This window comes from Cibotium barometz, chromosome 48, assembly GCF_041138505.1.
Source record: "Cibotium barometz isolate CiBa-2024 chromosome 48, ASM4113850v1, whole genome shotgun sequence".
Lineage (NCBI taxonomy): Eukaryota > Viridiplantae > Streptophyta > Polypodiopsida > Cyatheales > Cibotiaceae > Cibotium > Cibotium barometz.
Genome location: NC_141093.1, coordinates 3,025,487 through 3,050,095, shown reverse-complemented (window position 1 = coordinate 3,050,095; position 24,609 = coordinate 3,025,487). Strand labels below are relative to the sequence as shown.

The following is a 24,609-nucleotide window of genomic DNA, read 5'->3' as shown; positions in this document are numbered from 1 at the left end:
TTCATGTTGCAATAATAAAATGTCCTTTGTCTCAATTCTCTAGCAAGGACTATTTACTTTTCATTTTTTTAATGTTTTAGTAGGACAATTAATATGGTTATATGTCAATGGCTTGAATATGTTCATTCTATTCATCTACTTTTTTAAATAAAGGAGATAGCCATTCATCTACTTTTCTAAATAAAGGATATAGCCATGCATCTACTTTTCTAAATTTAGGAAAAAGCCATCATGTACTTTTTTAAATTTAGGAAGAGTCCATGCATCTACTTTTTTAAATTTAGTGGATAACCATGCAAAGTACCTTTTTGCCTTTTGCTTTGTGTATCTATAAATTTGACCCGTGCCTCTTACTCTAATCCTCACTTCCAGTTGCTTGGCTTTTCCAATCCGGTCCGTAACTTTTTTATGAGAGCAGTGGTACAGATTCTATTTTTTTCATTCATAGAGGTATTACCCAGCATGGTTTATTGCAAGATGTTCCTCACTCTGATTATACACCCCCTAGACAAAGGATTGACACCAGTTGGGAGATTATTGCCAATATTATAGCATGGTAGGTCTGGAGAGCTAGATGCACGGAGGCTATTGAGGGTGTCTAGATTTTTGGGTCTCAGTGCATTAGTACTATATGGGGTGATATCATTCACACTCTTATGGCTACTTGGGCTCGCATTCAGGGGCCCTCTCGTTCTGCGCAAGCAAAGTGTGTGATATTTATGCAGGAATGGGACCATGGCATCTTCTTTTCCTCTAGTACCACAGGTCTTACATGGCATCATGATGCTCCTCATCAGTGGTTGAAATCACCTTACATATTGGGGTGATTCTATTCTCTTCCGGCTTATAGCTATGATTGTTGTATGTTTTTCTCATACTTAATAGAAGTCTCTTTCTGAAAAAATAATAATTATCCTCACTTCCAAATCTTGTTGACTCCCTCTCCCTCTCATTTCTCTCCCTCACTATCGTTCTCTTCCTTTACAACCCTCACCACCATCAACTAACCTTCGTTAATCTCTCATTTCTCTCCCTCACTATTGTTCTCTTCCTTTACAACCCTCACCACCATCAACTAACCTTCGTTAATCTCTCATTTCTCTCCCTCACTATCATTCTCTTCCTTTACAACCCTCACCACCATCAATTAACCTTCGTTAATCTCTAATGGCCCTAGCTATACTCTGAAGGAAACCTTGGAAAGGGTTTCCAAAGATTTATGTAACAAAATGGGCAAAGATGCGACAAAACATCTCAGAATTATGGCAAAGGCCCGCAATCTTTGGACAAAGATGCTAGCAGATGAGCCTATTGATTCTGGAGATTTGTTCGTGTGGAACATGAAGATTGGAAGCACCATCGGCACTTGGCAAAGTTACTAGTATATTGCCGACGAAGAGACGGAGGAGCTCCTACGGGAGGAGTTAAAGAATAGAGTAACCCAAAAAAGTGTATAGGTGTAGGATCTGTAGGTAGTTATGGTATGTTTTGAATTTTAAACAATGTTAGATTGCAGTAGCCCATGTAATAACCTTTTTGAGAATAAGGTGTTATCAACTATAGATTGCCTTGTATTTTGTACTAATTGCCTTGGAAAATTTTTGGTTTGTTATTGTTTTGATTAATCATATCAAATTCTCAGTTTATTGTATGTTTTAAATAACAGTTCTGATAGAAGAGTTATATTTGGAAGGTGTATGTGAATGAACTTGGTTTTATCTGTAATTGAAAGTGATACTGTCGTCATGTTCTTATCTCTCTCACTCCTTGTCTCTCTCTCACTTCCTCTTTCTCTCAAATAATTAGGCCATGATCTCAATCATAATTGAAAAATTATTGACCTTAATAAATTTACATTCTTCATTGCTTCTTACACAAGGCATAGTAGATATCTTTCCTAGAATGAAATTATCTTGTATGTATATGTTTTAAATTATTCACCTTGTTAATTATACTCACATGGAATGATATGCCATTGAATGAAAAGGCTTCAAATGATATGAAATCACATGCAAAGGCATGCAATGACATGTAACACTATGCCAATGACATGCAACACTATACAACGGGCATGGAGTACCATGCAATGAGATGTATTGTATGTCACATACATGTATTGACATGGAATTAGATAATAAAGGCATGCAATGATATGCAACACTATGCAAAGGGCATGGAGTACCATGCAATAACATGCACATGTAATAACATCTAGATGCAATGCAATGCCATGCCATGCAATGCCATGCCATGCCATGCAATGCAATGTATTGTAATGGCACATACATACATTGTCATGCAATTGGATAATAAAGAGTAGCCCATGTCATACAAATGTAGAAAATAAACTCACATGCAATGTTATGCAAATGCATGTGAAGATGAGGGAGATGGAGAGAAACGAGGTGGAAGAAGAGATTACGCATAGGGAGGGTGGGACAAGGGGGGAGAGAGAGAGAGAGAGAGAGAGAGAGGGAAGAGGGTGGAGAGGAGAGGGAGGGAGGGTGGGAGAGTGAAAGGAAGGGAGAGAGAGAGAGAGAGGAGAGAGAGGGAGGGAGGGTGGGAGAGTGAAAGAGAGGGAGGGTGGGAGAGTGAAAGAGAGGGAGAGAGAGGGAGGGTGAGAGAAGGAAAGAGATGAAGGGTGGGAGAGTGAAATGGAGGGAAGAGGGTAGGAGAAGGAGAGAGAGAGAGGGTAGTGCGGGCTGGGTAGTGGTGGACAACGTAGTGCAACGTGACGGTGTGACAACGCTCGTGGGAGACGCGATGGAATTACTTCTCAAGGAGTTGTAGAGCTTTGAGACCTCAAGGGTTACGAGCTTGGACATTGGAAAGATTCTCATGATAGTTGTGGTTCACTAGGTAATCTCTTATTGGATATGTTTCAAGGGGGGTTCGGGTGAGCCATAACAGTGGACCATGTAAACTGCCACATAAGAATTTGCATGGAGCTTTAGCATCTACATCATAGGCCCAAAATAGCCTATCACCATAAAGATATATCGATGAAGAAACTCTAACAAATAGTGAAAGATCCCTGTCCCCCTCGCAACGAATTTCGCAACGAATTCAGGGGTGCTAGTAGCGGGAGTAGCACTTCTTGCATGGGGCCGGGTCCCTCACTTGAGGCCTCGCCCACGGATATCCGGACAAGAGACTAATCCCTCAGTTCTTTCAAAACCGAACCCGAAAAAAACTTCCCTCACCCGGAAAGCATAGGTGATTTCTCCATGGATATTTTTACTTTAACGTAGTCAAGAGCCTTAACTAACTAAACTGATCCGACTGAACCCGTAAGTCCCATGGTCAGATCAAGGAAAAGACTTGCACTTGGATCATAGAGACCAATGCTTTTTTCCTCATTGAGAGGCACAGCCGTTGATTCTTTTTCATAGAACAATTTCTATCCAGGATTTACTTCATCTATCGTACCATAACAGAATTGAGTCTCATTTTAGGGATCCATCAATCTAGCCTAACCCCATCCAGTCTCGTGGGTTAGCTATCCGCCCAACCACTGTAATGATGGGATCAATTTAAGAATTTGGTTAGGTTTTGTCCCAAGCAGGGAAAAGAGTTCCTACACCCTAGCTGGAACTTCATACAAACTTCAAGCTAGTCATACCACTTACACACCCAATATGAAATTGCCTGTTTCACAGATTCATCTGACTTTGAAACAATCTTTTAATGAAATCATAGTATCACTAATCATAATCCTCCAAAATATCCAATTGAATTATCATTTCCAATCATTCCTTCATCGGTGTACGCATGGCATCATTGGTAACCAAAACGCTCACCACCTGTCCACTCACTCAGGGGCCTTTTCCATAGTTCCTAGCTCATAGTACCTGGCTATATATTCACTTATAAAAATCAAAATGGAATCTCCATTGAAGATCAGCAATATCAACCAACAAAACGGATCCATATAAAAGAGACATGGACTCATCCGTTGAGGACCAGCAAGGTCAATCAACCAAATCCATGCCCGGTTTCAGAAAACAACTCTTACTCCTTGTTTCAATATCTTTCCCAATACATACATGTGGGTATCTTTGGCAACCCAGAGCCCGAGCACCGTATGGTCAGCACCCTCTAGGATGATCCTTCGCAGGTCGCCTAGCGCTTCACTCATAGGCCGCTTCCTTGGTCCCTCATCCACCATACCAGAAGCTCACCATTTAAATCGAACCGAGGCTGGTCAAGACCTCGGCCGACCTTGCTAAGTGAGACGTCTTTCATTGACTCTTCGTCAGCTGTTGTAACCTTATCAGTTTAGATCTCCACGACCTCATTCACAAGACGGTCAAAATGCTTCCCCAGCAATATTAACATAAAATAGTCATTTAAAAACAAGTCATAAATACAGTTTCTATAATGAACTCTTGTCTTTCCACATTAGTCCACATTACTTAATCCACGTCCACATTACTTAATCCACGTCCAATTTATATGTATTCCCATTTTCATCCAATCACATCATTTTCTATCTCATCACATCTTTCCTCATTTATCCTCATCACATCTCATCCACTCGCATCTACCCATAACCTACTGGTTGTTGCGCCTTTCAGTTTGGCTTCATCAACACAGCCTTCAGGTATTGTTTGACCACCATTTTCTATTACATGTGGGGTTTGGGACATAGGCAACCTGTTTTTTCAGGACAACAGCTTCTTTTGCTACGTTTTCCTCTCCCATGGGTTTTCTCCTTTGTAGAGGAGGTCTTTGGTGTTGCAGGCTTTGGTGGCACTCTTGGTACCTATGGAGGACACTTCTATTTCAGAGATTGTGCGTTTTCTTGAGGAGAGCCCAAGCTACTGTCCTTGTTGTTGCCTTTCCCTCTTGCACCCTCTTACAGCAGATTCTCAGGTGCTGTCCAGCCTCTTAGGGTTGCGTTTTGGTGGGAGAAAAGACCCTATATTAGCGTTTTCTGATTTGGACAGTTTTATCTTATTGGGGCTGGTTCTATTGATTGGATCAATGATGATAGCTTCAAATTTGGCTCCCATACCACTCTCTTGTTATTTCCTAGATGAGGCAGACAAGTTGGATGGTGGTAACTTTTAGTCATGGAAGTTGCAGGTTACTTCTATTCTCAGGGAGTATGGTTTGATGGAGTTTCTCTCGTACAAGAATCAATGCTTGCCGGACCTTGCCTCTGCCGAGGATGTGTGTCGGTGGAAGAAGATTGATGGTCAGATCTATGGCTTTCTCCTTAGAATTGATAGGATTCGGTTCTTCGACACTTCATCTATGCTCCTGATGATGCTTCTACCTTCTATGTGTGGTAGTTGCTTTGTGACCTCTATGGTGATGCCAATGATCGGCATATGCTTTCTGCTTTTGGGTGCTATGCAGCCAGTGATCTTATGGATACTTCTTTTGGAGATGTTCCTGCAACAACGAAGGATAGTGGGCCAGTTTGCTCACTGCATCTAAGGAGCATGTTTCTCCTGTTGCATTGCCTTCAATTTCTGTGCATACTTCTCCTTGCCACTCAGGATGATATCTCTAGTAATGTTTTTGAGGATGACAGTGGGCTATCTTTGCTCACAGCTTCTGAGGGGGATTTTTCTCCTATTACTTCACCTCCAATTCGTTCTTCGTCAACCAGTGACCAGGATGTGTTGCTGGTCCCTTTGCCTTCTATGGAGGAGCCTGCTTCTATGCTATGTGATTCTATTGAGGAGGCTACTACTACTTCAGTTACCACTACAGTGGATGTTCCTCTTCCTCTTACTCTGTGTGAGGATTTTGGATTGTGGTCAGGTGTGGTCGTGACCGTGCCTGGGGCACAGTGGTACTTCTAGGGATTGAAGGATTAGGATTTGTGGAGTCCTGACATCAATTTTCAGAGGGGGAAGTTGAGTTCTTACATCTGGTGATGCCGACCTTTGAGGAGGATACTATTGTACAGCATTTGGCTACTCTTAGTACAGAGTTGGAGCAGATGGACTCTATTTCTTTTAAGGGTATTATCTTCTTGGAGCTACAGGCTTCTAGGGATTCTTGTGACACTGCGTCTACATTTGGGTTTAGCACCAATATTTGGAGCAGCACGACGCAACCTACATGGTTGTTCTCTTCTAGAGGAACAGTGTACCTGGCAACTTGTTCTGTTGCTTTTGTAGCTGAGCTGCTATGGAGATTGCTTGTGGAGCTTTCCTGGTACCTGTTGTTGTTGTTTTCTTTTGTCTTTGATAGAGGATGACTTCTTCGGCTTCTCGGAGTATGTTCAACATCTGGTGCTGAGGGGGGGTGTTAGCACATTTATCCCCAGTTTTTCTGCTCATTTATGGTGGTCCCTTTTGCATGGCCCTTACTTGTGGGCTGGCCACCTGTTTTTCTAGTATTTTTCTAGTATTTTCCTAGGATTTTTTCCAGCTTTTTGGCATTTTCCAGTTGGCCTGTCCAGTAGCTCCAGCCGGCCTGTTTTACAACTCCAGTCGACTAGCTTACCTCTACTATAAATAGTGGGTGCTAGCCTCTCATTATTCATTCAGTCTTGTACATATTTTGCTCCCTCACTTATGAGACTTGTAGTGTCTCTTGCTTGGGACTGTTTTGCTTTAGTATATTCAGCATAGTTTTCTCCATATATATATCTCTCTCTTGCACTCTCTATTTAGCACATTCTAGTGCTACTCTGCTTCCGCTCTATGCACTCTTTCAATAATGAAATGTCAAGGAATAAAATAGTTGATTGCTTTATAACTTTGTCTCACATAATGAGGGTGGTTCACATAATGAGGATACTAGCGAAGTCGTACTACCATATTTAGATAAAACAATATGATGGCTAGATACATGTTTTAATGAAATGTCTCACTATCACATTCAAAGATCTGAAGGGTATGGTCCATGCTCCACCTATGTCTCTACTCCTCGCGTAAGTAGGAAAGTATAGTCAAATAAAGTGTTCTAAGCACAACCTTGTAAGTCCACCTCGTGTCAAGGAGAGATGGTTGAAGGCAAATGCTTTCATATCATTCTCCTGTGATAATCCAAGAATTCTTGAGAGATGGTGGTGACTCAGCGATTGCTGTTGGGCCATCTTAAAAAGAACCCCCATTCAATATTGTAAGTCTCCCATTCGAAAACCTTAACAAAATAAACCACACTCTGATACTACTAGCTGGTGTGAAGACCCCCTACCCCTTACAGTTGCTCAATTATCTACATCGGAAGACTGGCATAAGGGTAGAGTAGTCTCACTCAGGGCCTCCACACAACACTATCTTGATGTTTGGCTACTCTAGCAGTTTTATCGCATAATTGTTAGCATAAGCTTAACATTGAGAATTGTGTACAATACCTCCAAGGGGGGTCATCCATCAATAATTCTCACAAATAGGAGGCATATTGGTGACTCAGGGAACCATTGTTAATGTCCTATTCCTCAATTATAAAGCAGACAATTCTACCTAGGTAACATTGGTTCTAATCATTCATCTTGTTTTTCCCAAGTTTTCCTAACTTTACAACGGTTTTGGTCTCGATTCTTCTTTGTTTTTAGAAATCACCCACAACTTGGGTCCACCCTACTTGTCACTTTCCAGTGGTTTAATCCTTTTTCAACTTAGACGACCAACTCCAAGGGTACAACTTAGCCTCAATCACACAATGGGTCTAGCCGCCCTCTTTAACCATAGGACATGAGGAGCCGGTATGAACTCACACACCGGTAAATTGATATTCCTTTTCATTACACACACACACTAACAACAATAAAAAAAACAGAGGTCACACACACCCCACAAAAAACTATCATTAATTAGAAATTTTATAGTATCAAAATAACATATGTCCATAAGAATCTCCAAGCTTACAACTGCAATCCTCAGACTTGAAAGATATGCACTGTTGAGCCCGAACACTCGAGGACAACTAAGCCTCCTAGTGAGGAGCCCATATCACCCCTAATACTGATGTCATGAATCGCCATATGGAGTCACTTCTGGCAGCCATATTACTTCTAAGGCACGAATGCTCAAACCAACCAACGCACCAAGGTTCTTATAAAAACCGTCACTTGGATCTTTTCTCATAGAAACCATGGCCCTGTATAATCACAGCAACCTCTTGTCCATCACACAAATTACTTCTAGAGCACACCCACATTTGTCGAGATGGGTCAAGGTCTCGGTTGATTATCTTCATCATGTGATTCCCCACTCGGGAGAGATCCATCCGGTACAATAATAATCTGTGAGGTACCTTCATAGACTTCATAAATAATGAAATCCAATGAATATAGTTATTCAAGCAAAACATGGGCACAACCATGCATCATACATGCTGTCCAGCGCTAAGTAAACCACTACAAGTGCAAGTAAGATTTTCTAAGTCCTCGAGTCGACACTTCGAATGTGAATCTCTCAGGATTACAACTAGTCTAGTTGCATTCTAAACTAATAAAGTAGTTAATTTTTAGTCTTAGATTTACATTCTAAGGTTCAAAACCTTGGAAAATTATGTATTGGTTAAGTCCTTTAAATCAAGGTCTAAAATTAATCAATTTGAGGTCTATATCAATTCATAAGATTATCTTCTTCCATAATATGGAATATGCAAGGGCCAAAGGCACCAACAACTGATGATGTAGGGGGAGCCATGAAGGGCAAGGGATTTTTTGGTTGAAATAAATAAATAAATATAATAACTTAATTAATTAACAAACATCATTTTTCTTCTTGTTCTTCTTTTATTTGTTTTTTTGTTTGTTTTTTTTGTTTTTTTGTGTTGAAAATAAAGGGGAAAGAGCATTAGGTGCTATGTTTGTTGTCGCAAACCCCCTTCCCATTTCAAGTGCTATCCTTAGCATCTCTTCTATATATTCACATTGTATATTCACATGGCAAGGGAATGTAAGGAGGTGGTTACATAAAACAATCATGATATGAGATCTCTTGCCCTATGGGGTTGGATTGTGCAATTTCCAATGGAACTTGTTCTCTATCAACCTAACTTTAAGGCTATATGCTTGTTATTGGTGGGCAGCTCAAGATACATTCTGTGAATGCTTGTGTGGATCCCTTTGTGATGGGCCCCCTAAAATTGGCTCCTTACCCCTCCCCATATTTTGGGTTCCTCATCCAAATAGAGAAGAAATAGAACTTGGTTCCGTGGTAACAAAAGTGCTTCTATAGTGGCCTCATGTGGAGACTGGGACTCCTACTTGTGTTGTGTGTGCTTGTTATTGCATGTACTATGGAACATTTGTCCCTAGTGGTATAATAAAGTGACACGTGCCGGCCATAATCACTGGTTTTTTTGAGGTTGCTATCATAGTCTACTTGGGATAAACCCAACTTAGGATCCTAAGTTGGGTTAAACCCACCTGAGGATCAATACCAAATATTTGAAACATTATGGCATCAGACATAGTTTGATCGCTTCCTAATGGGAGAGAACCTTGAGGTTCCAAGTCCTACTCCTGCTCCTTCACTAGAAATGCACCTAAAAATAAGGTGATTGAACATCTTCTTTATAAAATTTAAGGTGCTATTAATAGAGCCAATTGGTGAATTTGGAGCTCGGAGGCCTATTGTGGCGGCTCCTATTTCCAGGTGTTCCACTATTCCTCCACTTAGGTTTGTGTTTCATTGGCTCATTTCCTCCCAACACTCCTCGCTTGAGGTGAATCTAGAGTCTAGCCTTCTTGTCTAGACTTCTTAACTAGAAAGCACTTTGTTGAGTTCTAGTCGTTTTCTCGAGATCCAAGCATTGGGTGGGTTTGAGGAAGTATGGTTTGATGTGCTGAGTGTTAGTCGTTTACTAGGATCGAAGGAAAATGACTAGCACTCTATTGAGGGCTAGTCATTTGTTGGATAGAAGGCTTGGTGGGTTTGAGAAAGTGTGGTTTGATGTGTTGCACTTGAGTGTGTTGTCATTTCCAATAATTACTCCTCGCTTAAGGTGAATCCAAAAGAGTATAGCCTTCTTAACTAGGGAGCACTATGTTGAGTGCTAGTCATTATTCTAGCATCAAAGGCTTGGTGGGTTTCAGATGTGGCTTGATGTGCTGTGAGTGCTCTACTGAGTGCCGGTCCTTTGCTAGGATCATAGACAAATGACTAGCACTTTGGACTGAGTGCTAGTCATTTGCTAGAATGGAAGGCTTAGTAGGTTTAAGGAAGTGTGGTTTGATGTGCTACACTTAACTGTATTGTCATTTCCACACTAGTCCAGATCGGGCCAGATTAAAGGTCCATGGTGTTTCCTAATATATGCTTGAAAATGGTTTTAGATTTAAAAAAATTACTTTTTTTTAAGTTTCTTTAGTTGTTTCCAGGTTCACACCTCTACTCTCATATCTCTTGGCTCACGTATCTAGGCTCATGCCTCTGGACTTAGGTCTCCAAGCTCACATGCCTAGGCTAGAGCTTCATGTACATCACCCTTGACATACAACATCTCAAAGCGTAAGTAGTCTCCATGCGTGTTGCCTCCTTGTCCATCCGGAATTCCCCCTTGCTACTTGCTTACTAATGCCATTGTTTTAGAAACCCCTCCTTAATAATACCACCTCCCACTTGGATACTGGTCGTTAAGCATTCTATGTTATTCAAATACTTTGCGTCCTCTAATGAGGATGTCCTTGTTGCAAAGGCAACAAAATAAAGAAGAAAAACATCAAAAAAATAAATAAAGAGTACTACTGGGCACATACAAAAAAGCAAACTCATAAGAGCCTATCAGATTAGCTGGATACTTAATCACTAGTACTCCACTAACTTCTTTTCATCTCACTACCACTCCCTCTCATTTCTAGAGAGCCAAGAGAACCAACCAAGTGCGACCCTTCCTCGCGTGCCTCGACAACCCCTCACCGATCATCACGAGGACGCGATCAACTTTAGGAAGGAGAGTATGTTAACCACATATTAACACATTCCAACAACAACTATGTCTGCACACTTATGTAATGGGAGTCGGCACTATATATTGTAAATCCTGTGATTTGATGAGGAAAATGTCCTAAAGATGCTCCCAAGTATTGAGCTTCGATGGACAGACAAGAGGATCTTGGTCAATTGGCCAAACCATAGAGAAAAGCCTTGTAACTATGTTTTGGGCGCCCGGGTCACTTACTCTCGAGCGACCTAGTGGGAAAAGGCTTGGAACTATAAAAGACAATTTCTTTTGTTTGTAACTCATTCTCCCATTTGTGCAATAGAAGTGGAGTGTTCTCTCTCTCCCTCTCTCTTACAACTCTAATCTAGCATGCGTGGTGTGCTTAGCGTTATGGTTTGGGAGTGATTAGTGCTAATCACTTGTTCTTGCTTCCTCTCTCTCTCTCTTTTGGGAATGATTAGTGCTAATCACTTGTTCCCTCTTGCTTCCTCTCGAAGGATTGAAAGGAGAGCTCTCAATGCCTAGATGGAGACAAGAAGATATCTGTCTTCATGATGGTTCTCTCCACAGAGGGGGAAGAACAAGAAGAAGTTATTGTAAGAAGAAGACCTATAATCAATACTATCTAGCATGCATCCATCAAGCAAGCAAGATTCAATAGCATGCAAAGCAAGTAAGAAGAGGGAAGAAGGAGAGCTCATAAGAATACTATTGCAAAGGTGTTGCTTATTGTTAAAAATGACTTATATACAAGTGACTAGTTTTTACACTAGGCCGGCCAAATTAAAAAATGGTCCGACCTCTATTACTAGTCTTAAGCAATTATGTACACTAAGTTCATAGACTTTCCCTATTTTACATTAAGCGCATGGTAAGGCTACTCTATATGTTCCAATACCATCTTACAAAAGTTAAGTGCTTGTTTGCATGGGTAATATGGCAAAGCACCTTACAGTAGGTTGGGCAAGAAAAACCATGTTAACCAACGGAGTGATATAATGTTTCCATCTTGAATATCTCCTAATTTGTGATTTAGGTTTCCCTATGTGTTGATGCATCAAGATCACGTGACTATCATCTTAGGTGTCAATGTTGCATTATTTTTAAACCAAAATATTAGTGTGTTTCTTAGCAAGTCTTCTTTTAGTGTGTTTCTTAGAAGTCTTCTTTCAAAGTTTTCCAACACTAAAATCTCCTCCTATTGTGAAAATTGTTTTTGTCTTTGTAAAGTGCATGGTAAAAAATGATCACTTAAGATATTCTAATCACATACAAGTGGTGCAATCTTCTTTTATCAAGTGTCATACCTCATTTTTGCCTTAGCGACAACACAAGCTCTTTTAGCCACATGTGTAACTTGCTTTCATAATGTGTCACCCCTATCCTTTTGTCACCTAGTGGCATGTCATCTTTTTGGCATTCTACCCTTACCTATGCCGATTTCTGTTGAAGGTGACTAAAAAATCAAGCTTCATCCTAGCTCAAAAAGAACACTAGAGATATGCCAAGCTAATGTTTTTTGTTGACACATCTACTCTCCTTCTACCATCATGTGGCACATCATTTGGATGGATGGCTAGGATTGAACAAAGTTTCTAGGCTTATAGCTTCTAGAATAGACCTAGATTTCATGAGAAGGATTGTATCCCCTAGCACACTTAAATAATCCAAATTAGCCCAACCATCTAATTTTATTAGGAATTACAAATAAAAGGAAACTTGAGAGGGCTTTAGCGTTTGATCAAGAACTTGAAGCAAACGAACAGTGAAGTACTTTAAATTGTCAAATGCGATAAGCCCATGAGACTTACTTTTTTTTTAACAAAAATCAATGTCAACATTAAGATGAATATTGATGCCACCCTGCGTGCATCACCTTTTTCTTGTTAATGATGTTTGTGCCACCTTGCCACCCTACATGAATAAATATCATCTTTCTCTAGTTTGAAGAGTTATTAGTTATGAGAAAAAACATTTTAAACCTTAGATATATTTGTATTGTAGAAGACAGACAAGCAAAGGCAGGAAAAGATAATAACTTTGCGTGAATCACTTCTATAACATAATTAAACTTGCGCATTTCTATTGGTGCTCCTCCTTGCATACAACTTTTGGGGTACAAGTGACTTGATTTTTAGGGATGTTCATTTCCACACACCTTATAGCTAGTCCCTCATGTCTCCTTCAACCATGTTCTTAGAAAAATATGAGAACATGCACATAACTACTTATGTGCATGCACACACTTGCCATCTATGACCTAATTACATGTCACCATGTAATGTCGTTGAAAACAAGCTTTTTGAGCATCTACATTGCTAAAACATAGTGAGTCTAGTTGAAGCAGTTACTCCTCTAATAAGGGGCTTACACATGAGTCTACTTGAAGCAATCAAGTAGACTTTCTACCAAGTTTCTTTTATTAAATGGACATGCTTTGTAAATCTCAATTCGCTTGTCGTACTAATATTCTATACAAATAACATTTTATTATGATCGTACTAACATTTCTTTATTATGATCATCGTACTAACATTTTATACAAATATGATAAGAAAACATTACATGGTACATCACACATGCTATTGACATGCAATTGGAATTCCATGGCCTCTCTCAATTCTTCAAAAAATATGATAAGAAAACATTACATGGTACGTCACACATGCTATTGACATGCAATTGGAATTCCATGGCCTCTCTCAATTCTTCAAAAAAAAAAAACACACGCAATAACTTTCTTCCACTCCCCCATGCACCCCCCCTCCCCTTCCCTATTCCCAAAGCTTTGCAAAGCTCAATTTGCTAATGTTTCTTTTTTTATGATTGTAACATTTTATGCAATATGATAAGAGAATGGTGCATGGTACATCACACATGCTTCCTCATGTTGACACATACCTAGAATTGCTTATGTTTGTTTTTTTATGATTGTACTAACATTTTATGCAATATGACAAGAGAATGGTGGATGGTACATCACACACATGCTTCCTCATGTTGACACATACCTGGAATTGCATGGCCCTTAGACATGCAATAACTTTCTCTAATCAACTCCTTTTCTTCCCATGAGCAAACCTAGATCTTCCCCTCTTTTCTCGCATGAAAATCTAAATCTTCACTTGTGCCTATGTGTGCAAAGGTAGAAGAGTCAATTTGTTTGCGTGCATATCATATGCACATATGCATGTGCATGAGTATGCACAGTTTGAGTTGGTAGGCGACATGTAGGAATGAAATGGGTGGGTAGTAGCACGAAGGTGGTGGATACTTGAAGTGTGTGGGTAGGGGGGTGATTAAGGCGTGCGTGCGTGCGTGTGTGTGTGTGTGTGTGAGAGAGAGAGAGAGAGAGAGAGAGAGAGAGAGAGAGAGAGAGAGAGAGAGAGAGAGAGAGAGAGAGAGAGAGAGAGAGAGATTTTATTAACGTCTTCCAAAAGAGTGAACTCAGCCTCTGAGACAAATCAGTGTACTTGTGTGTGAGAGAGAGAGACAGACACAGAGAGAGAGAGAGAGAGAGAGAGAGAGAGAGAGAGAGAGAGAGAGAGAGAGTTGTATTAACGTCTTCAAAAGGCCAAAATGACCTATGAGACCACAAGGTTACATCATATCCATGAGGTACATCATCCTGGGTACAAAATAGTAATAAAGAAAGATAACAAAAATCTAGAACTATAAAATCTGATCTAGGTACATGAGCAGAGAGCTCTCATATCACCCTAATACATCCCTCATGGGCCGCTGTGACATGGTGCTCAAGGTGGTAAAACTAAGCTGGCACGAGAAGGTTAACATCTACAACTTGAAGGGCATATGAGACCATGAATAGTACAATGATACCATGGGTATACATATAGTGCTAGGAAAAACTAAAAAAAGAATGTGAAAACTTAAAACTGAAACATGACTCTCGAAGCCTCTTGATGGTAGATATGGCTATAGTGAGGGCATGTCATGTTGTTGCATTAGAATCTCATGGATTTGTCCCTGTGTGGTGGAGATCCTCGGTGCTCTATGGCGGGGGCGGCTTGCACATAGGCCTTCCCACTTAGGAGTTCTCTAGGATGCGAATATGGCCCATGTGGATGGTTGGTATGAGCTAATGTCAATGTGTGGTGATGTCAAAGTGGGTGGTTGATGTGGATGCTCGTGCTATGAAGAAATTAGCATGTCCTCTCAATACTCCATCCCTATGTCCCCCCCCCCCTCTCTCTCTCTCTCAATCTGTTGAGAAAGAAAACACACGCCAAAAATGGCAAGGTTAGAAAAATTGCAAAAAATATTCACCCTTGAAAACCTTTAAAATTCGGCATATTCCCGGAATATTAATTGAAAGTAAAAAAGAAAGTACTCAAGGAAGCAAATTTAGCATGCACACCTGTGAAAATGTGGATAAACCACGGTGATTCACTAATATATTATTCGACTACCCGCCTTAACGAGACGGAGAGATCTTGAAGAAGAAATTGGCTAGCCGGGCTCGGTGTTTTGGTGCTACGGGCAGCCCACGGTTCCCTCGCTTGCATCTGCATATCCTTTGCATCTGCAGCAGGAGCTGCTGCAAGATCTTCTCTTCATCCGCAACAACTCGTTATATATATATATTTTTTCAAAGTCACTCGGGCTCAGAATTGCAGGTGCGCTTCTTGTCGTGGTTTTTACACAGTCCGTCGAGGATCGCCTGCAGGGGCGGCATTACTCATATATTTATCCTTGGTCTGCTCATCGCCTCTCTTTGGCCTCCTTTCTGCGCCTTGTAAGGGATGAGTCACACGCAAAGCCTGATCGCTGCCTGCGGTGGGGACACCGTCAAGCTCTTCGACGTCTCGGTGGAAACCGGGGATCCTTGCTCCTGCCAGTACTCGCCCTCTCAGGGCTCCCAAGTGAACAGCATCAAGTGGAACCATACAAGTAGGTGCTCATACAGTATGATTGCCGGATTTTCCAATGGTTTCTACCATTGATGTCTTGCATTTGTTCCAACGTGTTCATTGGTTCACTTATCACATTCTTCAAGAATATGATCATTCCCATGCAGACATCCTTATGCATCCTTCCTGTATGTAGATCTCGTTGTTGCCAGTGCCGGAGAGGACCGGAAGATCTCCTTATGGATGAAAAACGGTCAGAACCTTGGCACCATCTCGCATTCAGGCACTGATACAGGTGACAATATAAACGTGAGTGCTTCATTCTCATGCCTATGCAGAGAACATGTGTGTCTTTTTAATCTACATTCAACTGTGATGGCAATGGTGTAATTGCAAGTGTCTAGTCCTCATATCCTTCATTTTGAAATGCATGTCAATGCACATTCAACATTGATAACCATCACCAGTTCATTTTGGAAATATCACCGTGTCTTATTCATCAAAACATAAGCTCTCACTGCAAAAATTCACATACACTGTGCCTGCAGTCTTTCCAAAACTCAGACATAGAGACATCGCTGATATTTGTAATAAGAGAAGGTGCCATCTAGGAAGATTGTCACATGCAAGTAAAGGCAGTCAGGACTGCACATGATAGGAAGGACTTTCATCAGAGTTGACTTGCTGAAAAGGCACAGGCAATCTTCACTCCTAGAAGAAACAATGGCCTTCACGGTTCTCATTGTCTGGGGATGATCAATTTATTTGCTGCTGATGGTGCCTATCCACATCTGTTGGCTTGTATTTCCATGCATTGTTTCAAAGCTGGAGAAAGGAAGTTCGTCTGAAAGATGGTATGTTTTCATGCCAAAATCATGCATATGTTCATCTTCATCTATTCTGTGGGATTTTGACACCACGAGGGCCATGGCAGAGCTCAGAAAACCAAGGCACACACATGACTTCTGACACATGGAGGAATGATTTTGAGGGGGTTAGGGGACAGCATTTGCAGAGGGTGGCGTCCTACACCTGTAAGGAATAAAGCATTATCCATTGGAGCCCATAGAAGGCCAGGATACTCGAGGATATATATAACCAGAATGCAGAAAAGGCAGAATCAAATAGCAGGATATCTACACATAAAGCAACCTTCAAAAGCAAAGAACGGGGGCAGCATAAAGAGGGAGCCTGTTGAACACATACATGCTTACAGCAGGGGCTGCTAACAAAGACAGGTGAGGCAAGAAAGATTGTGGGCCAAACATATGGCTAGGCCCTCCTATAGCTCTGATTGTCTTCCTCAAAGAGCGGTTGAAGGGAGGGAGCAGCCTTTGTGACCCAATGTAGTATACATGTGCTATGTGCAATAGATTGTTAGAGAGAGGACAGAAGTGCAGCAGAACACAAATCGCAAGCACACAACAAGTAGACCTAAACCTGTATATCTATGAACAAAGGTTACAACTGAATGTTTCTCAAGTGCAAAATAATACTTAAACTGATCTCCCTGATCTCCCTGATCTCAGCTTTGAACACTACTTTTTTCCCCCCCAAGAAATAGATCCTTCTATTAGTTAATGAAAAACAGCCACGATGGGCTAAATACAACCACAAAGGGCTAGATACCTCCTCGCCTCAAGTACAGGGCGGGGATCAAATCATCAAAAGGGGGTGGAGAAAGATGCACTTCCCCTTCGGCTGGCCGCTCTATGAGGAGAAGGCTATCTCATACAGGGGGAGGGGGGCGGGGAAATAACCACACAGGTGGTCTGTAATGCCAAGTGGGATCACCTCCTCTATCTGTGAGAAAAGGGCCAGGCCGCTAGAGCCTCGAGAAAGCTTCCCGCCGCTTCCGCATGTGGTTAGAGCCACCCTGCAAATTCCCCCACTCACTGCGGAGGGTATGAATGATGAGCCAAATGCTCATGATGGACTCTGCTGGCGGAGTGTGGGTACCCTTGATGGCTTCATTGCATCTAGCTCGCCATATGTGCCAGGCTGCAATGCTACTACAAATCTCCCATCTTTGACATGAGCCCGGTCTCCAGTGGTCTGTAGATGGGGTTGTGATTGGTATTGCCGAAATGCGGAGGTGAGAATTCGTTGCCAAACCTGTTGAGCCTTCGGGCAATCCCAAAGACAATGTCGTTGAGACATCTTAGGGTGGCCGCACCTCGTGCAAGCTGTTGGTTGACCTTCAATGGCCAACCATGTGCCCACTGCCAAGCTCCTGTCATAGTAGTTAAAGGGTTGTTTGAAATGGGTTTCCTAAAAGTTTCAAACGCGTTTCAAATGGGTTTCGTAAAATCAGCCCGAAGTTTCCTACAAGTTTTCTACCTACAAGTTTTTGCATGTACATAATTTCAAATATCTAGTGCATAAAATATGTAAAAATAACACTAAATGCATAGAATACATGGAAACATCAATTTGAAGCCTATAGTCTATAGTCTTTGAATCACAAACAACAAAAACCATATAATCATTCTTTATCAATGTCAAACCATACATGACGCCCCCTTCCTCTGCTCCTGTTTTCCCAGTAGCTATTTTATCTGGATTCAAGTCGGCCGCTTGCTTTTCTTGATTGGTCTTATGGCTTTTTCTACCGCAGCCAATCTCTCATCACCCGGGAGAATCATCAATCTTTCACAAGACAAGCTCATCTCTCTTCAACACGACATTGACCTTGAGGTCCAGACTAACCTTGTTGTGAGAGTTTTGTCAGAATACGCAGCGGAGATGATGACCAAATCTGGGAACACAAGAGCAAAAAACGCAGGCAGAAAAACAGCACAAGAGAGAGGGAGATGTAGGCGTGTAACTCTGCTCTATATACACAAGAAGATCCCGAGATATGATACAAATGAGGTATGGGGGCTGAGGACCTATATATACCTCCCATAGAGGGCGGTCGGCCAGCATAAAGAAAGCCCACGACTGATAAAAGGTCCCACGACTGCATAAATGCAGTCGGCCAGCAAACAGGTGCCCACGACTGATGAAATCCAGTCGGCCAGCAGCCCAGTAGCCCACGACTGATCAACATGGAGTCGGCCAGCACTGGGGTGCTCCTGGCATCACCTGGCAGCCCTCCCAAGCCTCAGAAAAAATGGAAAAAATAGGGGAAAATAACGGAGAGTGGGGAAAAATGATAAAACACCTCATAAGGGCGGGCACACCCACAACAAAGGCCCTGGTGTATATATCTAGACAGGAGATGACTTCTAACACCCCCTCAGCTCCTGGCTGTGTAACCAACCACTGGGAGCTGGGGTGCCGCCGGAGCAAATCCTGAGAGCGACTTCGTGAAGAGGTCCACCGTATTGTCCTCCGTCGAACAGAACTCTAGCAAGATGTCATCAGCAACGATCTGTTCACGAAGAAAGTGCCTCTGGATGACCATGGGTTCCTCCAGTGGAAGCCCAAACCTGCCATGCAACCTCCTCCTGCTCCGTAAAACTGCTCCTGGGCCATAAGTAGATCCCCTCGTGTCCGAATCTCCTCCCCAAACTGAGTCACTCCAACCGCGGAGTCGGACTCCATCCAACAATCCCCCTCCTGTGTACAAGAGTCCCTGATCCTTCGCATGCCGCAGAAACCACAGGAAACGCAATCCTGCCTCACAAAGAGACATCTGCAACCAAGAGCTCAACTGTCTCATCAGGAAGCTCCCGTCCAATCCGGTGTCCATCAACCAGATCCATGAACCATACAGCTTCTGAATCTCAGAGACATCACACTGCTCACAAGGATCAACACCTGTTATGGTGCACAAGCAAGTCCTGGAAGCCTGATGAAACCTGTCAACCACCCCCTCTGAATCCGGAACCACAAAGCCTGGAGAAACCACCTCCTTCTGCAAGTAATCACCTGTCACCTGCCTGGCTTTCCGAAAGGTCCCCGTGGAAAGAACATCCTCATCTATTGGAGGTTCTATGTCCCGAACACTACGAGACATCAGAGCATAAGTGACCTGTTCAGCTTCCTCTGACTCACGAACACAAGAACTACCAACATCAGTACTGGAAAGTTCCTGCCAACTGCTGCCATCTACTGGCAAGCTATCCACCACTTGGTCTCGGAAAGCCCGCACCTGCAGCGTATCCACACCTGAGTAGCCATTACCACACTGCCACTCATCACAATCCTGAGGACCTGGGAGAGAGAGTGTTGAAAGCCTGTAGACTCCATTCTCCACTCCACCTTCCCAAACCACTTGGCCTGTCGCTTTGTCCCTGAGAGCAACAAAGTGCTCATCAAACTCCACCCGTACGCCAGTCTTGCAAACCTGATGCACTGACAACAGATGAAAACCAAGTGCCGGAACATACAACACCTGGGAGGAATGCTTCCCCCCTCTGCCATCGGGAACTATCTCCATCCTGCCCTCACTGTGAACTGGGATAGTGGACGTATCCCCAGTAAGAATATGACCAGAAATCCTGTAGAGATCCTGTAAACCAGAACGGGAAGGAGTCATGTGCCTGGAAGCACCACTATCGAGAATCCACTCCCGAGTATCCGTTGCGGAGAGTCCTCCAATCTCCTCCCTGCCTGAAGAAAATGAAGCATCGGTGTCCATCACCTCCAGGTGCACAAAAGCCGGAGTCTTCATGATTGCTGCTGAGGAGTCTTCACCCTTCTCGGTCTTCCGCTTGGGACACTGCCTCCAGTAGTGGCCTTTCTCGCCACAATCATTACAGGTCCTCTCTGCCTTCAGTTTCTCGCGGTCAGCGTCGGACTTCTTCTCAGAAGACTTCTCCGATGAAGCCTTCCCTTTGCCCGAGGTACGGCCTTTCGACCGTTGGCCAGTTAAGGCCTCCGAACCTCCACCTGAGGAGGGTTCGTGAATCGTTCCTCCTGGTCCAGGACCATAGGCACAAGCTCCTCCCACGTGATGGTGCTGAGCCTGCCACTGGTAATCAACGACGAGTAAAATGCTGAACGATATCTCCTTCCCAGCTTGGAGAACTTCCTGCTGAAGAGCCTGCAGCTTGTTAATATGCTCCCGCATCGTCGACGACTTTGCAGGGCTCATAACCCGCATCTGTACTTCCAAGGAAATCCTCTTCATGGGCGATACCTTGTTGTAAAGTGAGGCCAAATGCTGCCATATACCTCTGGCCAGCGTCATGTGCTTTACATGATTGATTACCTGTGGTGTGCAGTTGAGGAAAATAAACGAACGGACCCTGGCGTTGACGCGATCCCACATCTGGGTCTGGGCCTCCCGGTCCTTTCGGGTTGACGGTAACTCCCCTTCCTCTACTTCCGGCCGTGGAACACCAACAACGACGAAATCGGCGAGATCGTAGGACTCCAGAACGGATTCCATCATCACCTTCCATATGCCGTAGTTGCTCCCGTCCAACTGACGGTCCACCGGGAACGTGGGGAGTGTCGGGATCTTCACATGTCTCTCGGCCATCTCAAACAGATCTGCCATCGCGGGGATGTACTCTGAAAAGGGTGGGTGGGTGGGAACAAAGAAGAACTGATACCTGCAAGTGGCTGTCCAGCAAATCAGCCCGCCTTCCTCTTGCTTCTCCTCTTCCCGAACAGTCCAGAACAGTCCACCAATCAGCCACAAAACAGCCCCCTCTTGCTCACACAAATCCCAAGACCTATCTAGAGCCTCGGCTCTGATACCATGTCAGAATACGCAGCGGAGATGATGACCAAATCTGGGAACACAAGAGCAAAAAACGCAGGCAGAAAAACAGCACAAGAGAGAGAGAGATGTAGGCGTGTAACTCTTGTGAGTGAGAGACGGTGTGGAGCACGCGAAGAAACAGAAGAAAAACGTGTGGAGACCTGGAGCAAAACGATGGAGCTCAAAATATGAAGCTAAGTTTGTTACAAAACTTAGGGCATATAATAACCCTAACTGGTGCTCGTTTCACATAACGGTAAGTTGGGCGCCTTATTGGGCGCGGGGAAAAAACCTCACTTAAAGTGAGTAAAAAGTGCCCGGCCGGTCCTAATACATTGGCCACTGCCCATAATAATGTCAGGACATTATTTCTAACACCCCCCTACAGTGCCAATGTGGGTACAAGGCATGATGTCAATCACCAAAAGGAAGTAAGCCTAAAGCTTTGCGGAAAGCTTCAAACTTTTCTCGAGGTAAAGCTTTGGTGAAAATGTCTGCGACATTGTCATGTGTTGGACAATAGATCATGCTGATCTCCCCTGCATGAAGTCTTTCTCTGACATAATGATAATGTATCTCTATGTGTTTCGTTCGTGCATGAAACACAGGATTCCGTGCTACTGCAATAGCACTCTGACTGTCAGTGAGAATCGGAGTAGGCTCCTCCAATAAAGGATGAAGATCTGCCAAGAGTCTGCGTAGCCAAACACATTCCACTGTCGTTGTGAAAGCTGCCCTGTACTCAGCCTCACAAGACGAGGTAGCTACTGTAGATTGTTTCTTGCTCAACCATGAAATGCATGAGTGTCCCAAAAAGAAACAATTACCACTGGTAGACTGCCTTGTGTCGAAGTCACCAGCCCAATCTGAATCACTGTATGCATGTAAATGCAAGTCACCCCCCCTGGGAAACATCAAGCCATAAGACTTGGTGCCTTGCAAGTAACGAAACACACGCTTTACAGCTTGCCAATGAAGCATCCGTGGGCTGTGCATATATCTGCTCACCTGGGATACTGCATACTGAATATCCGGTCTGGTGTTGCACAAGTAAATCAGGCACCCAACAGCCTGACAATAGAGAATAGCATCAAAAGATTCACTGCCATCATGTACTGTAAGTTTCAGCCCTGGTTCCATAGGAGTGGAAATAGGCTTACAATCTTGAAATTTGAATCTTTCCAACAGTCTCTGTACATACTTCGACTGTAACATAAAGATACCCTTCTCACTTTGTATGAACTGTATGCCCAAGTAATAGTGCAACATACCCATATCTGACATCTCAAAAGCAGATTTGAGTTCGGACTTAAAATCTGAAATTTTATCCGCATCAGTACCTGTGAGCAACATATCATCTACATAAAGAATGATTATCAAAATATCCCCCCCATCTCTCTTGATGTAGAGGGTGCTTTCAGTTGGACTGTTGGTGAACCCCTGGCTAGTCAAAAATGCATCAATCTTTGCATACCAGGCACGCGGTGCTTGTTTTAAGCCATACAAAGCTTTCCTCAACTTGCACACCTTGTGCTCTTGACCAGACATAGCAAAACCAAGAGGTTGTATCACATAAACCTCTTCCTCAAGATCACCATTCAAAAAGGCTGTTTTTATGTCCAACTGATGTACAAACCAGCCATAATGTGCAGCCATAGCAACAACAACACGGATGGTGGTCATCCGAGAAGTGGGGGCAAAAGTTTCTTCATAATCTATGCCCTTTTTCTGAGCATAGCCCTTAGCAACCAGCCTTGCTTTGTACCTGTCAATGGTACCATCTGGTTTGCGTTTAACCTTATAAACCCACTTTGTACCAATTGCCTTCTTGCCAGGAGGCAAATCCACCAAATCCCATGTATGATTCTTATCAATAGAATCCAATTCAGCTTGCATGGCCTGCATCCAATGCTGATTTCACTTGCATCTTCAAAACTCTCAGGTTCCTCTTCATCCATAATAGAACTCACCCAAGCTGACTCTGAAAAGTGAGAGCTTTCAGCCTCACGTGTACTCCTACGTGTCCTACCTGGTAATGAGCAGCAAGTCTACTCTCTTGAAGAGTCTGTATAGCCCAACGAGGAATGGTTCTAGCTTCTTGCAAAGCTGTCCTCTCTTGTACAACAATATCCTCTTCTGCTTGCTGTATGTCAGGCGCAGCCTGGGGCTGATTTAAAGCATCAAACACACGAGGTGGTGGCTGCAAATTCTGAAATTCAGCCGGTATATCAGCTGTGGTTCCTATGCCAATGGGTATCAACCCTTCAAATACATCAAAAGACTCCTGAGGTTGCTGAAATTTAAATTCAGCAATGGGTTGTGCTGAATTCTCTGCAAAAACAACATCTCTGCTCACAAAAATCCTCCGTGTGACAGGATTATAGAGACGGTACCCTTTACTTTGATTGCTGTAGCCAACAAATATGCACTTTATGGCTTTATCATCAAGCTTCCCACGAAGCTCCTGTGGTACATGTGCATAAGCCAAGCAACCAAACACACGAAAATAATCAACACTAGGTTTCCGATCAAACCAAGCTTCATAGGGTGTAACAGATCTGAGTGCCTTTGTAGGGCACCTGTTCAACACATGAGTGGCACACATAAGAGCTTCCACCCAAAACTTATGTGGCAATCCCTTTGCTTTCAGCATACACCTGGCCATCTCCATGAGTGACCTATTCTTTCGTTCGGCGACACCATTCTGCTGAGGTGTATATGGTGTAGTACACTGGTGTACTATGCCCTTCTCTAAACAAAAAGCATCAAATACTTTAGATAAGTATTCCCCCCCTCTGTCAGTTCTTAGAGTCTGCACTTTTTGTCCTGTTGCATTTTCAACCATGTTGACATAATGTCGGAAATGCATAAAGACATCAGATTTGTTCTTCAAAGCATACACCGAGGCATATCTGGAAAAGTCATCAATAAAAGTAACAAAATACCAATGACCTCCCAAGGATTGTGTCCTCATTGGACCACATACATCACTGTGAATGAGCTGCAATTTGCGGACAGCTCTAACAACTCTATCCTTTTTGAAAGCCTGACGATGCATCTTTCCCAAAATACATCCCTCACACACATGTCTGGGAGGAGTCTCTAAATTAGGTAGGGCATCTACCATTTTCAGCTTCTGAAGTGCCATGAGACTGCCATAATTTACATGCCCAAACCTGGCATGCCACAACTCTGCATCCTGCATAGCAGATGTAG

General features: G+C 42.9%; 1 protein-coding gene across 2 annotated transcripts in view; it reads left to right on the top strand.

Moving 5' to 3' along the window:
• Positions 1-15,299: 15,299 nt before the first annotated feature.
• The window catches only part of LOC147610705 (protein NEDD1-like), a 62,539-nt gene continuing 53,229 nt past the window's right edge, over positions 15,300-24,609 (top strand). Inside the window, exons 1-3 of one of the 2 annotated variants that reach the window (XM_086785165.1) lie at positions 15,300-15,500; positions 15,625-15,774; positions 15,931-16,043. In XM_086785165.1, the coding sequence (XP_086641291.1) occupies positions 15,627-15,774; positions 15,931-16,043 (261 nt within the window). In that variant the 5' untranslated portion in view covers positions 15,300-15,500; positions 15,625-15,626. Of the gene's footprint in view, positions 15,501-15,624; positions 15,775-15,930; positions 16,044-24,609 lie in introns of those variants that run through there. The other variant, XM_086785167.1, reaches the window with a different exon arrangement.